At 41.0% G+C, this 17,340-nt stretch overlaps 1 protein-coding gene across 1 annotated transcript; it reads right to left on the reverse strand.

Annotated features, from left to right (window-relative positions):
• Nucleotides 1-290: 290 nt before the first annotated feature.
• Nucleotides 291-7,221, reverse strand: klf6a (Kruppel like factor 6a). Its single transcript, XM_079805647.1, has 4 exons — nt 6,845-7,221; nt 4,913-5,468; nt 4,128-4,251; nt 291-2,659 (listed from the first exon to the last, which is right to left on the reverse strand). Exons 1-4 carry the CDS (start codon nt 6,944-6,946, stop codon nt 2,608-2,610), a joined length of 834 nt encoding a protein of 277 aa, XP_079661773.1. The 5' UTR covers nt 6,947-7,221; the 3' UTR covers nt 291-2,607.
• Between the last annotated feature and the right edge of the window lie 10,119 nt (nt 7,222-17,340).

Genomic DNA, 17,340 nt, shown 5'->3' on the forward strand with positions numbered 1-17,340 from the left:
ACTCAACTGTTTAACTCTAGGGGAGTTGGGAAAAAAAGTGGTGTGTTCCTTTAAGACAAAAGACCTTTTTTCACCCGCTTTATCCATCAATATAATCATAAATCTGACTAATAAAAGCTCAATTTGAGATTTCTTTCATGTCTGTAACCCAAAACAAAGCGTAATGCTTAGTTGTTGAGTTGTTTTGTTGAACTCTGCCAAGCACCAGCATTAGTGAAACCTCATTTATAAATCACTAGCTAGGAGATAGTCTAAAACACTACTGAAATAAAGTGAAGCAAAACAACAAATCAAACTTGTCCGATAAGAATTTCTTATTATTCCAATAAAAAATACATTCATACAGAAATATAACAATTTTGCAAAACAATTTCAAATAAAATTCATATAAAGCAAAAACAAATAAAAATCTTAGAAAAGTGTTTTTTTTTTCTTCTGTTTTTCATCCTAACTTTTCTGTTTTTATTCTTTTGTACAAATATTCTTTAGACAAGAGGGATTCATGAGGGAAAACATAAGTGATAGAAAGTGTTGGTAGAAGCAAGCAAATGGAAAACTTGATTAAGGCTCCATTAGCACTTGACTAATATTGGCCACTGTTGGAAAGACGCAATGTTCTTTGCCCACAAAACCCTGGCTGGTCTGATTTAATGGCAGCGCACGCTGCTTCAAGTTACTTTTCTCCTGCTGAAACAATCCGTATCCACGAAGCTGCTCAACATGCAACAGTGTCAAACCTTCATCGCTCAACAATGCTTACAAAAGCACAATTCAAAACTATGTACAATAAATCGAATCAATCGTTTGGTCCCTGAAAACATTGTGGTTTACATATCAGATAGCAAAAGAAACGCGCGCGCGCCGTTTGCCTCCACGTCCGTAAATTCCCATTGTAAATGCTGAAAAGGTGTGCGATACATCTTTATCTTTCTGGATGGCTGTGCACTGTTTCCACAATACTGTCGCTGGACTAAAACAACGGCATCCAGACAGGTCAATATCGAACCGCCCGAGTCAGCAGTCTGTAGCAGGCAGGGCCTTCAGCAATTCATTACAGAGAGGCAGTACAAGGCAAGGCCTGTCTGACTGGAGCTTGTTAATTACAATAAATCTTTAGGCGTTTTTTTTTCTTCTTTATTCTTGGTTACAGGGGACGGGGGGAGTTGGCATTCCACAAACGTTCGAGCCTTGTGTTATACAACGGCCTGTTTTCCCACTTTAAGAGCTTTTGGTTTCGCACACACCCCCGCAGACGAGAGATCTCGCGTCTAAAGCCAACTCAAAAGGTCATTCGGTTGATACCAAATCCGTAACTTTAAGTGCTCTACATTTGACAATATCTAGAAATGTGAGGGGGAATATTAGTGACATGAAAAAAAAAATTTGCATGCTCAAGAATAACAATATATTACGTATCTACAAGGGCTTGATTACAGTGGCCTCGGAAATGGGAAAAGGTGCATGTTCATGTGAAACGGAGCCTTAATAAAGCTTTTTCAATCACTTATACAAGACATTTTGTGACAAGGTCACTTGCATAAGGCACCATTAAGGCCAACAGTGCATTAACAACAGGTCAAATGGATAGAAAGAGAGAATTTAGTCCTCAAAAGATGAAATGAGTCGCTGATTGATAGTATTCTTCCCCCCCCCCAACCGGAAAAGAAAAAAGAGGGGATTTTGAGTGAAGAATGATCAATGCGTTTATGTACAATATTGTAACATTTAACCAATTGTATTTAGCTGCGCTTTATTGGAATCTATTTTCAGTCCCAATTACAAAAAAAAAAAAAAAGTACAAACCCCAATACCATGCAACACCTGTTTATGATAGTGAAGTTATAATTGTGTTACATCTCTAAGCACACAGCTTATACAACGGACTACAAATGAGCTTTTGTAGCCTGTCAAAAAAACAAGCTACCGAACACATTGCACATTTAGTAGCTGCACCGAACACCAAAAAAGCCACTTTCATTCAGGGCCGAGTTTCCGCCCCCCTTCAGATGGGGGCAGGGGGTGAAACCCTGGCCGCTTCGCCTCCCCCCCGCGATCTAGCGATACAGAGCCTGGGGGCGTCTGGCAGGAGTTCTCAGTCTCACGGCTTCATTCAGACTTTGCCGTTCTCGCATACCGCGTGGAAACAAAAACAGAACTTGTTTCCCAACACCATTCAGCCCACAGTGATACACTGGTACCCCCCTCCCACCCTTCTTCGCATACGGGACATTCATCCGCTCACGTCAAACAGGCTTTCGTTAGGATTTGTTTTAAAGTACCAGTGTAGAGTCCAGGAGTTGTCCCAAAACATCATGCACCATACAACACACCATTCATTCGCTCTTTTTGTTTTTTTTTTGTTGAATTTTTTCGTTTTTTAAATAAATCATCCTCCTCTCTTTGATTCTTCATACGTGATTTTGTCCCTTCCTTTTCCGTTTCAACAACCAGTCAGTCCGCCGTTATCCCGGGGCTCACGGAGGCACAGGATATGGTGCAAAATGGCATGCTTTGGCTGGAACACACTCCCCCCATTTCTTGCAGGGCCAGGTCAACCAGGAAGCTGGTCAGGACACAACATATCCCCAGCGTGAAGCGACGGTCCGCTCAAAGGTGCCTCTTCATGTGCAGGGCCAGGTGGTCCGACCTGGAGAAACACCTGGAGAAGGAGGAAAAAGGTGAAAACAAGGTCAGGCAGGGGCCACCGAAGCCATAAAGTGCGATCAAAGGTTAGAGATCTGTGCATTGCGTCACTGATGAGGCCCCTAGTGGCCCTCGAGGCCAATTCGTGAAACTGGAATAGGTGCCATGAAGGCTGATGACAGGACAACTTGGTTACAAGTAGGACCAGAGAGAATTTGGATTTTCGGTGCTTATTTAAAACTAAATGCAAGCATTAAAAATGATCAAAATGCACAATCTTTCATTCCAGTTTATAGCGGTCACAGAGTGAAACAACAGCTTTAAAATTTCAAAATATTACTCTAAATATAATCATATTATAAAAAGATTTGAGTTACACTTTATGTTAAGGTGTCCATGTTACAGTGTAGTTAAGTACTGAGTCATAATAAGAGTATTTTTTTTTTTTTTTTTTTTTACCTACATGTACTTACTATAGGGTCAGGGTTTGGAGTAGGGTTAGTTGCATGTAATTAATTATGCATCATTTATAGTTATTACTACAGTAACTACATGTAATGTGTGACAAGGACTTTGTAAAATAAAGTATTACCAAGATGTTTTTATCAATAGTGTTTTTTTTAAAAGAAAATGTATAATGTATGTATGAAATTATATGTATTTAATATGTTTTCCCCCCTAACAATTTAATGTTGCTAAAAAAAAGCTAATATATATATATATATATATATATATATCCGTGTGGGCCTGAATGTGAGGAAAAGACTGATTTATATATTAAAAGATATTAATTTACATATTTCCATAACAAAGAATACACTGTAAGCTGATTTCATATAATTTATAATTAGGCACCAATATATTTAACAAATAACGTATTTTTATTTTATTATAGATGTATATTATATAGTCGATTAAGCCTTTCCTCACATCCTGGCCCACATGGAATTTATTTTATATGAGATATATATATATATATATATATAACAAGATAAAAAGTTGGCAGGTTCAGTTTGGGCCAGGATGTGAGGAAAGACTTGATCGAATGGTTTGTTTTAAAGGAGAACTATAAAATGCTGTTTCGCATCCAGTAACTACAGAAACAAAACGCCAAAAGGGGAAGTTGAGCAAACAATTGTTCAAAGCACAACGCTCTCAGGGAGGGAAATGATTAACAGAGGAAGTGATGACAAACAGGAGAGGCGCGTTTGGCCATAAACACAGAGAATATCAATAAAGTATTGCGACAGTGCGACTATTGCGCTTTCAAGCATTTAATGCGATTAGGTAATTAAGTGATAAAATCCAAACATAATGGGGCGACTCCCATCGATGAACCGATAAAGCGGGATCAATGCTGAATGCAGCAATCCGTCGCATTTCACTGATACACGCATCAAAGGACCAGGCGCGTGCGGGCGAGAGACACAGACGAGCTTTGATGACTGTCGCAGGGAGAGATAGCGAGACAGAACTGAACGTACCTGTCACAGTGACTGCATTTAAATGGCTTTGCACCGGTGTGCTTCCTGAAGTGTCGGGTTAGCTCGTCGCTCCTCGCGAAGCGCCACTCGCAGCCTTCCCATGAACACCTGTACGGCTTCTCACCTGTAAACAAAAGCACAAACACCTCTCAGTACATTTTGCCCGCTTTCAGCAGGAAAACACTCTCAAAGGAATGTGGAATAGCGAGCTCGGTAATGCATCTGTAAACAGGACGCATGTTTACGGATCAGGTGACGCAGTCTGCGAGACAGTCTTAACTTTAATAAGATCCCTCAAGCTCGCAGGATTTGCGGGAATGCACGGTATGCCAAAAAGTCTGTCTCCATGCTGTATATGCAGAAGCCGAACAATGCGTGTCACACAGAGTCTGTTTTGAATGCGACGGGGCCCTTTAAAAAGGGGCCACCCAGATCCCCATTCAAAAGCCTGGTTCTTTCCCATGACGAAACCAAAACTGTTTTGGTAGGGCAGGTTGTTTTCACCCTGGATGGTTTCCATCCCCTCCCCCCATCCGATCCCCCCCTCCTTCCTCTCCACGGCCGCATTCCAAACAGATTAGGTCACCGTTTAGGCGTGCAGTCATGCGGGGCAAACATTCACAGAGTGACATTAGCCTTGCAAGCTGAGGGCAGCCTGTGAAAACTCAACTCCATTACACAACTTCGCAGGAGACGTGAAAAAACCTCAGTGTGCGAGGTTCCTCTTATTCTGCTTTGAAACAGAGACAATTCGGAGTAACGTCACAAACCAAAGGGTTTCTTACCTGTGTGAGTCCGCTGATGTGCTTTTAAGTGAGAACTCTTTGTGTAAACCTTCCGGCAGCCGTTGAAGTGACACCTGTGCACTCTCCTCCTGCCGTCCGGAGAGGCGTCCCCTCCCGCTGAAGCCTTATCCGAGGCCTTCCCCAGTCCGTTTTGCCGGATCTTCGCCGGCACGTGCAAGTCAGTCTGCGTGGAGCCCCACACCTGCGGGACGCCAGGGGTTTCCGGGGAGGACGGAGGCGTGCTGATGATAGAAGAACTCAAGTGATGCGCTGACTCCGTCAGAACCGAGCCCAGCGGGTTGGAGGTAAAGATGTGAGTGGGCGAGAGCTCCTCCGAGCTGTCAGACGCCTCGCTGCTGGCATCCGAATTCATGCTGTTGGTTTCTAATATTTGGCAGTCCTGATTGTCCTCTTCCTTGACGTTGCCGTTCCCATCTCCCTTATCTCCACAAGCCAAGATGAGCTTGCTCCAAAGATCCTCCTGGCCCTCAAACTTGAGGTCGGACGCCGAGACGTACGGCTCGCTCTGCAAATATCTCTCCAGCTCCAAACATGTCTGATTCAAAACAGAAAACACAACGTTAGAACGTGCACGAGTTCCCCCTAACTTTCACAGCTGACGACCAAGTGTTAGTGTAGGTTAACCACAGGCTCACCTGCACTTTCACACACACTTTCTGCTGAAATATGTCATTCCCGAATACGCAAGAGCAATAAAATCAGTTATCGGGGTATAAATATGGCTTTGAGGGCTGTATATTGTCTTTCTAGAACAGTTATCCCCTAGTGAGTCATGCAGACATTTCAGAGTCCTTTTAAGGAAGCCACACAACTTCCTCGGTCGAGTTTCCTCTTTCAAAAAGCCTGACGTCCCCTCAGTAGGCTACATCTGGACGCATTTTAACGCGTCTTAAGTGTGAACGTACAACATTTGAGTGCAGAAGTGGTTCGATAAACACTTCAAACTGTGTTATACGAGGAGGATTTAGCTCTGCACCTCCTCGATAACAAATATGATGTTTACCGCGCAAAATGTGTCTAACGTTACGGATTCAACAGACTCTCCGTCAGGTAAAACACCCGACATGTTTACTTCTTAAAGCGATAGTTTAGACGTTTATTCAACGTTATTTCCACCAAACGTCAGGCAGACTCAGTCACCATTCACTTTTGTTGTATGGGAAATGATGCAATGAAAGTGAATGGTGACTGAAGCTGTCAGTCGCTACTACGAACCCATTACTAAATCTCTTTTTGCTTCCTGCACGAGATAAATAGCGATACAGGTTTGAAACGACATAATGGTGAGGAAACGACAGGTTTTTGTATTAGCTGACCTATCCCTTTGCTGGGAAACATTAAGCAACAAGATGCAGACGCATGTTTAAATGCCAAGAGATGTGCTCATATGGCTCCATGCCAGAATCCCAAAACGCCTGAGGGAAACTACCTGGATCGGTTTCAAGAGAAACATGCATGCGATCGTGCCAACTGTTCAAATCACAAGTATATCAGCATCAGGCAGCAGAACCTGCCATGACAGTTAATACACACCTCCTGTAAACCCCGTTATGTGACAGAACATGTGCTGCAGACTGTCAAACCAACCAGTCTACGTTTGAGTGGGAAAAGCACACGAAAATTATGCATTTTTCTGTACCAAATGGCGTTTTTAGAGCAATATAGAACTGATTTGCAAGTCGCGACTTATCAAAAAAAGTCAAAAAACACTTTGTTTGCCAAAACAAGCGCGTATAAGGCAGATACACAGCCACATACACGAGTTGATTGACAGCATTAACCGCGCGACAATGTAACCGCGTCAAAAACGCCACTTGGAACGTTACAATGTTTCGTTGCGCGCGGCGAGGATTCTAAAGAACTCTTTCCGATTCCATTCAAGCAATCGCGGCGGAAGTTTAAAATGCTTACCTGTTGCCAGTATTCTTCAAGCGATGGCAATGCAGAGAAATAGCCAGTGTCGTGAACGATCTGAAGTTCCTGAAAAATGCTGCACATTGGTAGAACATCCATTGCAATCCCAAGTATCAGGCGGAAAAAGACACAAAAGATAGACTGAATCAAGATAAAGTGTGACAAGAACGCGTCCTCTTCGTGCAATAGCAACGCGGTGCAGCCGTCGCTTTGCTCAGAGTCCGCTAGTCCGTCTGTTGAGATCACTCTATATTTGCAAACACTGAACTCACGCAAAGCGCTGCGCTCTGTCAACTTCCCCTATTCAAACCTCGCAGCCTGCCTACCCCCTCGTGACAACGTGACGTTCCCTCAAAGTCAGTCCAATCAAAGGCGACCAGGTTGCGCGGGCGCATATGATATCACCTAAGACCAATCGCAGAAATAAGCCCGCCCTCCTGGCCCCGTGATTGGTCGATTCAACCGCGAGGGAGTAAGCGCGGATTGGACGCTATTTTTAGAAGCGTATATAAAGGCCCTGTGCTCAGGCCCTTCAGTTCTGTTTCTTGACGACGGAGTGTCGCACGCGCACCGGTTTGGCCAGAGCGAGCGCTGTGTGCAATCGGTTGATTCTCCTGGAGAACTTTAAAGTGTTGAAATACAGTCTTTTTCCATTTTTGCCTGTGTTTAGCTCCCTGGAGTAACCCATACAAACAAAATACAGCTTTGGAGAAGTTCCAAACATTTTTTGAATACCATAAATAAAGTGTTCTTATTACTTGGCAGATGCCAGTGAAATTATGTCTGTGGCAGCCTTGTTGGCTTTTTTTTTTTTTAAACATAAAAATACGATTTTCTGAAAATGGCTACACTGTCTGTCTGCCTGTCAATCATTGTGTGCTGATATAGCTAACTTTGAATCTGTATTGTAACTTTCACATCTTTCTATATTAATAATGGCCACTCAAATTTAGCCATATATTATAAAATGTTTCTTTTTCAGAGAATTTTGTTTAGATCAGTAACATAGAGACTGCATATATATATATATATATATATATATATATATATATGCATATATATATATATATACACACAAATTAGTCTCTCTTTTATGCCAAAAATCATTAGGATATTAAGTAAAGATCATGTTCCATGAAGATATTTTGTACATTTACTGCCGTGAATATATCACATTTATTATTATTAGTAATATGCATTGCTAAGGACTTCATTTTGGCAATTTTAAAGGCGATTTTTATTATTATATATAATTTTTTGTACCCTCAGATTCCAAACCATATGGAAAGCTTATTTATTCAGCTTTCATATGATGTGATGACTGTAAAATATGACTGGTTTTGTGGTCCATGGTCACACATATTGTCATGCAAGAACTGTGACAAGTGTATATATGTGTACAGCTGATATGTAGTATTTAAATTAACTAAAACACATAGACTGTGACTGATATGATATCAGTCACAAGTATATATATAAAAATAAGCTTTCCATTGATGTATGGTTTTGTTGGTCTGTTGTGTATATATATATATATATATATATATATATATATATATATAGAGTGCCTAATTATAAATTATATGAAATCAGGTTACAGTGTATTATTTTTATGCAAATATGTAAATGAATATCTTTTAATATAAAAATCACATTATGGCACCATTCCAGATGTGCCAGCTGAGCAGCTACCATTGAAATGAATATTAATACTAACAGAGAGCTGCTTTTAAGGTTACATTTGAGGTAGATTTTTGACTGATTTTCCATTTGTAGTGGGAAGATACATTGGCTAATCAAATAAACAAAAGCTCTTTACAAAGAAAGCCCTTAGGTTGCCGTAGTTGCAGATAAAGGAGTGAAATGTGTTAGTCACATTGCGCATGACTCAGACGTGAGGGATGTGGTCACTCTAGTCAGTTAACACAGCCTAGTGAGGACAGCACTGCCCAGTTGATTTGTGTCCGCTCTTTATATACAGTAGCTTGTTTGGGGTCTGTCTGGACTAACTAGAGGTGTTTGATGAACCTAATCTGTCTGTTAACATAACTTCTGATTTAGTAGGCCAAATATGGCAATGGTTTAAAAATACTTATTTGAGTCAAACAGTGCTCCAAAAGCATCTGATATGTAGTATTTAACTTGACTAAAACACATAAACTGTGACTGATATGACTTGGTTCATTCATCTCCTGAAATGAAAAGGGAAGTGGAGCAAATTGCATTGTAGGATACAGTGTTTTGTGCAGTGTGCCCGTGGTTTTATAATGCACATTTTGGGAATTACAGTAAGCATATAAAACTTGCACACTGCATACTGAAGTAATAAGATGGCACTGAATTTGTAGAGGTTCATTCACTTTAACTTGGTTTGTAAAGTCACTTTTCACAAAGTCTGAATGTGTTCAGTGTAAAGCAAATCAAAATGAATAGCTATTTTTACTCTAGTATTCTTTATTTAGGGAGATCTCACATATATCATGCTCAAAATATACATGTATATGGGTATATTCCACGTTCAATGAATGAATAATTGTTTTGGATGATCCATTTGTTTATGAAACAACTGATTTAGCCTGCACTGGGTCTATCGTTTGTCTTTTTTTAACACTAGCGATTCACTTACTCTCGACGTAATCACTTAATCCTCTGGAATGGCTCTGAAATTGAGAGATAGCGCTTTTATCGCTTGCAGAAAACATGCGGGTAAAGTTAATTTACACGCCGATCTGGCCTCCCATCCTCGGAGTTCAGTAGCGATGTTACAAACAACATTTCCAGAACAGAGTGCCATTGTCCAGCCCCACAGTATAGTCTGGTGCTAACCTCTGGAGAACTGAGTCCCTATTGTAGCGCTCAGCTGGGGCCATATTTGTAACTCGTAGCATCTGATTCAGTCATATGGTGGTGTCTTTGGAGCTGCAGAGCCTGGCTATGATAGCCATTTCAAGGAAATTTTTGAGCTGCTTGTCAGAGGGGAAGTGGTGCAACTGTTAATCATTGCCAAAGGTCAGACATTCCGGACAATGGCTTTGTCCGGCCTGCTTTTGAACTGAAAGAGTGCCATTGAGGACAGTGTGTCACTCTGGACCTCGGCGTCTGTCCTTTTAAACCCATTGGAATTGAACTGCGACAATGAGTTGCAGTTTAACAGAGCGTCTTAATGTCACGCTTTACACCGCCCTGCGTTAAGCTGATCTGAGCGCCCGTGCTGTCATAACCGAGACCGAACAGAATCTCTGAAGTGAGAGTCATGTGACCCGGTACCCAGTGTGCACAGGAGGGAATGAGAACCTTTGGAGTCTCAATAAGCATGGCTATCGACTAATGAACCAGGCGGCAATGTTGTGCGACAACAAAGCAATCCACAATGGAAAGTTGCCACTTGACGGTCTTTTCATCCCCAATTGTATTGCCCGAACGCATTATCCAGCGGGATGTTTCATTAAGGAAGTATCCTGAAAATACTCTGCGGTGGGTCCTGGCAGCCTTTATCTCTTTTAGCAAGGTTCTAAACTCTATCATCATTATGCAACCCTCCCCGCACAGTAGCCACAGGAAAGAGCAATTACGCACAGGGTCCATTTTAATACATCAATGTCAGTACAATCAGTAAGTTGTTGCAGGTTGTTCTTTTTCCCTTCTAAGCGATGTGCCGTATAGAAGGCCATTTATCCCGCGAGTACCCATCCCTTGATGCGTGTGAAAACAATTATTGGCTGTTCTTTTCAGGAAAAGTTGATCCTGCGCGCAGTGCGCACGCACGGGTCAGCGGACAGAGAATGGCCGGAAACTAGTCGCTATGCAAATAGACTGAGACACTAATTAGCCTTAATACAGCGCAGACATGGAACAGGCCAAGCATTTCCAATTGGATTTGCTGAAGCGAGGAAACACACACGATAGCTGTGTTTTATTAAAACTGGACGTGTGCCAAACCTGTTCGTTCTTTCCACCCCGAGTCCCCAAAGTGACAGCAATGCCATCAATGCCTGTTTTGTTCGCGGTTACAAACAAAAGACACTGTCTGCATTTGTGCTCACCTTGTCTAATATGGCTATGAATGCATGAGATACGCAGTTCATTTGCCGTTCATATCCCTCGCTGACTTATTTAACGCATTTTGTGAAGCGATAGAAGACAATTACAATTTGAGTGTCCAATAACTTGGCAAACTCGTTGAAAAAGCCAATTGTAATTCAGCAAATCACCCCTAAACAATTTATTTTACCAGGTGCGTGTAATTGAGATGCATTGCTTTTCATAAGGACATTGAGCAATTGCTCAGGCATTAATAAAATGAAAATAAATTGATTGATTGGGAATCAATGCAGTGACATCAATCTTTGCCGGTAAAAGAGTCGGAGAGAGAGACAAAAGGAGAAATCAATATTCTTTCTAATGCACCGTGTCATAAATCAGAATTGTCTTACTGTATGCGGTACCTGGCGACGCAAAAGTGATCATTGGCTTCATTAGTCTTTACACATGGTCTGTCTCTGTTTGCTCAGTCTTGCGGACGCTTCATTGAAATTCAGCCAAGGGTGGCATTAAACGATGTGTGTGTGTGTCTCTCGTCAGCTCTGTGTGTATTGACGGGCAGAGAAGTCGGCCACCGTGCAGCTGGCACTTGACCTTGCAGAGGGCACTGAAGCCTTCTTTTATAAACAACTCAAATATTTATATGATATTTTTGGTCAACATAAAATGAACCAACATTTTGAATGTCGTGATGAATTTTTATTTTCATTTTGGCCATTAAGTGTCCTAAAATAAGTCCTGCGACTTCTTGTGTCACGACTTATGAGTATTTAATAGTGCTTCTGATTTAATCATCATTAATATGCTACTAGAGTTGAGAGATTGTTTTTCTCCAATGAGTTTGGTTAATAGTTTGCTTTTCGTTTACATTTTATTTTGATGGTCCACTTTAGACATTCTACTGACTATAAAGGGTATGCATTGACATCACTTTCCCGCCGGAACACGCCTCCTAAGGCGGGACTGAGTGGCAGAAGAGCTGCTGCATGACTGGATTTAATAGGGGAAACTGCAAAAACGTGAATAAAACTAATGATTTTCAGTTGAAATTAAAGGTTGGACTCGATATAAGTGTTCCTTACTACTTACCAAAGATCCAGTGATCCATAAATATTGACATGCAGCCAGGCATCGTGTTTCCTGACATTTATATGTGCCTGATTTCAACGCCGGGAAAATACATAAAGCAAATTTGCCTTTGAACGCTTTATATAAGTACTAAATCTGGGTGATCATCTATATAAATGTTATATATTGTCATATCATCTCGCCCTAAAACTTGTGTGTTTATTTGAAAACATCAAATTTGGCAGAATTTAAGATGGTAAATATTTAATTGATGAGTTGTCAATACAATATATTACAGTACAATTTATAGAATATGATTTTACCCAGAATTCAACATATTGAGACAAAATGATAACTGCAAATCCACATTTTGCTTGCAGTCATCCATTTACTTCTCTTTTCTGTAGCTTTCGTCAGTCTTTAAAAATATACCTCGGATTTCTTAGCAAATCAGTTTGTTCAGTCAGTCTCAAAGCTCTCTCCCATTTTAGATGTGTTTTATCAGCGAAATTCACGCTGAAAACCAATGCTGCCTCTCAGTCTTTTTGCCACTCAGTGGGCGTAAACACAGTCACACGCATACCCTCTATAGGTAAAGGCCCTGATATACTCACAGCGACGTTCTTTTTCGTTCTTCGCTTAGCGGTAAAGTTCGAAATATGTTACCAGCGATATACTTTTAGCGAACATCCTCCGCCCACACTTGTGAGAGCAACGTTTAGATGAATATGTAAATATGTGCTGCACGCTTTCCTCTCAATAACAAAATAAACACAACAAAATTGAGAAAACGGCAAGCATTATTTTGAATAAAGCATAAGAAAAGCATCTGATCATAGCAATGTGGATATGTTTGTTTGCACAAGCTCTGCAATTCGGCACTCTATAGTAAAGTCACGTTTATTTATATACCACTTTATGCAATAGATTGCTTAAAATCAAGCAGCTTTACCGTATTAAACATGAAAAACAGTGTCAGTGTCATGTTTCATCAGAAGGACAACTTCATTTTTTACTATAAAGCGGCTTTCCATGTAAAAAAGGATTCCGCATTTTAGTGTTTTCAACGTAATTTTGTAAGTTGATACAACTTGCAGTTTCTGAATTTGTTCATTCAACTTAGCATGTTAAGTTTTCACTGTCTCAACTAATCTGTAAGTTGACTTAACTAGAGTATTTGTCATCTCAACTTAAAATCACAAGTAAGTATGCTAAGTAAGGTTAGCATATAAATTCTCATTATTTATCACGAGATCACGTGAACGGGTCTCGTTCATCGGCCATGCAGGAGAGTTTATCGTACGTAAATCTGGTACGTAAATATTTGTTCATATTGGTGTAGAAACTTGGCATATATGAAGTAATCATCCATGTATTGTTTGCAGTATCAACGTTTCTGGATCATTTATTTGCTTGAATGTGCTATTGCAAGTTGAGAAAATATGGCAAATTAAGTTCAATTAACAAAAATTTTAGTACAGATAACTTGAAAATGTAAGTTATTGTGTTTCAACTAAAATTTGCAAGTCCAGGGTACTTGAAATAAGTTGTTGGGTCAACTATTTTAACTATGTCAACTACACTTTTTAAGTTGAAAATATTTAGTAGATTAAGTAAATAAAACTTAACTGAATCAAAGCAAAAAAATAACTAAAAAATTTAAGTTGAGTGAACACATTTTCTTTTTACAGTGTGTGTTTATGTTTTTGCTCACGGACGTCTGACCTTGACGGACTGAACGGGAAAGATTTCCACGGGAAAGAAGGCGGAGCCTCCATGCGCACCTACCTATGGCGTAATCGCCATGGACCAATGGAAATACAAAGGTGTTTACCAGCCGAAGCAAAGTTTTTCGAACTCCACACAAAGTTTGATTTTGTTAAAAATACTCGTTCTTCGATTTCACTTGAAGTATATTGTGGCCTTAACTTTTCAACTACATGTTAACTAACTATAATTAGAGTATTAGGGTTTGCGCTATTAGGTGACATGTAGCTGCAAAGTTACTTATAGTCAGTAGAATGTCTGTTGGGGAGCATCAAAATAAAGTGTTAGCAGATATTAAGCAGACAATCCAGTGACGAGGCTACATAAGGTCCAGGCTTGCACTGGCCCACTCAGATTGAGAAAAATGAGACAAATCACATGACAATTACAATCGCTCAAATACATGCATTATAGTGGCTGTCACTCCCAAAACATTGCAGCGTGTACATGGCCGCTGTCAAGTATGAAAAACAAAGGATTTATTCAAATTCTGAACTGATTATATATTGTCTAAAGCGCACAAAGAGCGGCCCCTTTAAAATCACTAAAAAGCTGTCACTCATCTTAGTTCATGGCTATCTCATGAAGTTCCGTTATAATCAACGAAGCTGTCTACACTGCACACTGAATCTCTTATTTACATAATGTCTACACTTTCGATTTGCGACTGTGCAGAGAGGTGTGTGGATTCTAACTCAAACACTAAATTAAGTTTCTTAGATACAAGTTCATTTGATCTTTTTATGCCAAGGTTAGTTCAGGTTGTAAAATATCAGGTGGTGCAAAAAAACCCTGAAACCCCATTAACAGCAAACAATCCAGTAGTTCTCAAATTCACTTTCTGTTGTTTCTGATATTAGACACTTCCCGCACAAATGTTTGGCACTGCACTCTACAATACTGAAATAACTAGCATCTAAAAATAGGGTATCTAAAAATTGTATCGAATGCACCAAAGCAGTATACTGATGGTTCACGTAATTGAAACTCTGAAGGAAGATCTTAAATGTGATGGAAAATCTACAGGGCATTTGAATGGTAATTGTTTCACATTTGAGGTTGGTTGTTTTCCCTTGTGATTTGATATGCTAAAGGCTGCTACCATTATTCCACGACAAGGAATGTTAAGTATTTTATGTGTTGTTTTCACTGGAACTCTGTGGGAAAATCGCCTCTCTCCTTTTTTTTTCAGAAGGGGGGGTGGGCGTTTATCTGGTACAAAGTGTAAACAGAAGCCCAACCCCCTGATTAGAGGCTTGGGTGAATGAACGCACAATGCTTTTAGAGAGTCGGGGAAGTAGACCGTCTATCAGGTTACCTTGACCATTAATGACACGGATAGACCCTGCGATTCAGGCCTGAACTTTTCACAAGCTCTGTGTGAAAGTAGGAGGTGAAAAAGGGCTTTTCCCACACCTAATTTTTAATCGTTCCATCCCAACTTTCTGTTCCATTTGTATTAATGATCCCTAAAGTCATCATGCTTATACAATTTTCACCAGGTGGGGTAAACAAACATTAAACCATAAATTGAAGGAGCCATATCAGGATATTACAGTGACTTTGAGATGCACTTTTTGATTCAGCAACTGAACAGAACTAGGCTAGAAATCTAGACGCACCCTAGCAGCAGCAAATATATTATGCTGCCAGGGTAGTCTAGCAACTCTCCGATGGCTTGCAAGCTGGAAAAACCAAACTCTAGTCAGGCCAATCGCATCTTGTATAGAGTAAGTGGGCGGGGTTAGCATAATGACGGCAGAGTTGCGGCGGTTCCACGTGCTACTTGTAAACAAAGAAGTTGGCGAACAGCGGTCTTTCGAATCGGCTTTGGCCGTGACTCTGGAAGACTTGGAGTTAAGCTTTTCTCTGAGAAAAGAACAAAGAACGGCACTGAAGTCATTCTTAATGCTGCGTTCACACCAAACGCGCATAGAGTGTCAAAATCGTGTCTACCGCGTCTAGTTGGACGCTTGAACATTTTGAATCCATTCGCGCGTCTACAGCGAATTAGACGCGCATATAAATTGAGCCTTTCAAGCGAAATAGACGCTCCCGGAGAAATATGTCATAAAACACCACTCTGCTTCTTTTCATTTTCATTAAAAATATATATTAAACATTAAAAGCCACACAAATGTGGTCCAGGCAACTCCTACATTATCTTCAATGCATGTAGGCTATATTTAAATATCCTTAAAAAAAAAAAAAAGTTACGAAACTTCTCTTTGCCCTCAAAACGATTTGGCAGACAACAAATGATGATTCATGAGAGCAAAGATCGCCCGTTAGATCCACACAAGACGAACCACTACAGAGACATCAGAGCCAGCAGCAAATGCCAGAAGGACTAGCCGAGGAAAGGTTGCTCTCGCTGGGGTTAATGAGCGCTGAGCGCCCGGTGATCGCCTGGATCTCACAACTCCAAAAACGCAAGACAATTTTTTTTAAAAAGGCACTCTCTTTATAAATAAACCACAGATTTGAGCTTTAAACAACTACATTCTCACCTGAAAAAGTCTTAAAACCTAATTTTGTGACACAATAGTAGTATTTTTAAATTATACAGGGTTTCTCATCACGTCACTTTACCACGTGACCGCAGCGAGCAGGCTCCTGATTGGTTTACGCGGCGCAAATTGACGGCAAAGTTCAAATTTTTCAACTCGGGTGTCAGATGCGAATTCGCTTCAAACGCGTGAATGCACAAAAGCACTACTCGCGTGTAACGTGCGGATCGCGCAACACGCTCATTTCGCGTCCAATTTGCGTCATTTGCGCGAACTGGACGCGCGAATGAGGCGGAATTGCGTCGCACGAAAACACGTCTATCACGCTGCAAGACCTCCAGACGCACATCAACGCGCCTTTCCATTGACTTAACATTGAAATCACTCGCTCCTGACACTCTATTCGCGTTTGGTGTGAACGCAGCATTAGAAAGGAAGATGTGTTTGGAGTTTTGCCGACCGGATACAGCTTAAGTTTAATCTATCTTTGGTACTCTGGTTGGTTGTAGCGCTATCTTATTGTGGCAGAGGGAATTTGAAAGACATCCGTTTATCCCACCCCTCGGATTGAGCCCTGCCAATGGTGAGTTCCCAGACCCAACATCTTGATGTGGGTCTGGCTTGTCAGACTAGAACAGAACACCTTAGCCATGCCATAGAGTTTGTACAGGCAAAAAACACTTTTTTTTTCAGAAAATAAAAAATCAACTTTGTTCCCTTTTTGCATGAAGAGGGGCTTTAAATAGACATTTGCAAAGCATCTCTGACTTGACCCGCTGCATGACTTGAGCTGTGTATTCGTGCGCATTAACAGTGGGTCACCTACTGTCCTACTGATGGGGGCACATAAAAGAAAATCTCTTTTGTCCTCCACTAAAATCTGATACCGAGCCAAGCCTCACAAGGTGGAGTGGACCGCCAGCCGCCCTCCCCCATCTTCTCTTCCAGTCTGTCCGTCCCATCAGGGACGCTGATCTCTGGCAGTCAGGTCAGTGCCCAGGAGGTCCACGTTCCTCTCTCTGCAACACAATGCGTCTCCGCGCTTATCTCTTATCTCAGCTCTCACATCTAATGTATATCACTGGAGTCTCTGTCACTCTGAGTTCC

Source organism: Gobio gobio (assembly GCF_949357685.1).
Source record: "Gobio gobio genome assembly, chromosome: 23".
Lineage (NCBI taxonomy): Eukaryota > Metazoa > Chordata > Actinopteri > Cypriniformes > Gobionidae > Gobio > Gobio gobio.

What these genes read in the sequence shown, in the direction of transcription:
- klf6a (XM_079805647.1), bottom strand. Translation starts at nt 6,946, where the DNA reads ATGGATGTTCTACCAATGTGCAGCATTTTTCAGGAACTTCAGATCGTT. An exon ending in TTGAAGAATACTGGCAACAG is followed by an intron (nt 5,469 to 6,844) that starts GTAAGCATTTTA and finishes GTTTTGAATCAG; the next exon opens with ACATGTTTGGAGCTGGAGAG. An exon ending in ACATCAGCGGACTCACACAG is followed by an intron (nt 4,252 to 4,912) that starts GTAAGAAACCCT and finishes TTTTGTTTACAG; the next exon opens with GTGAGAAGCCGTACAGGTGT.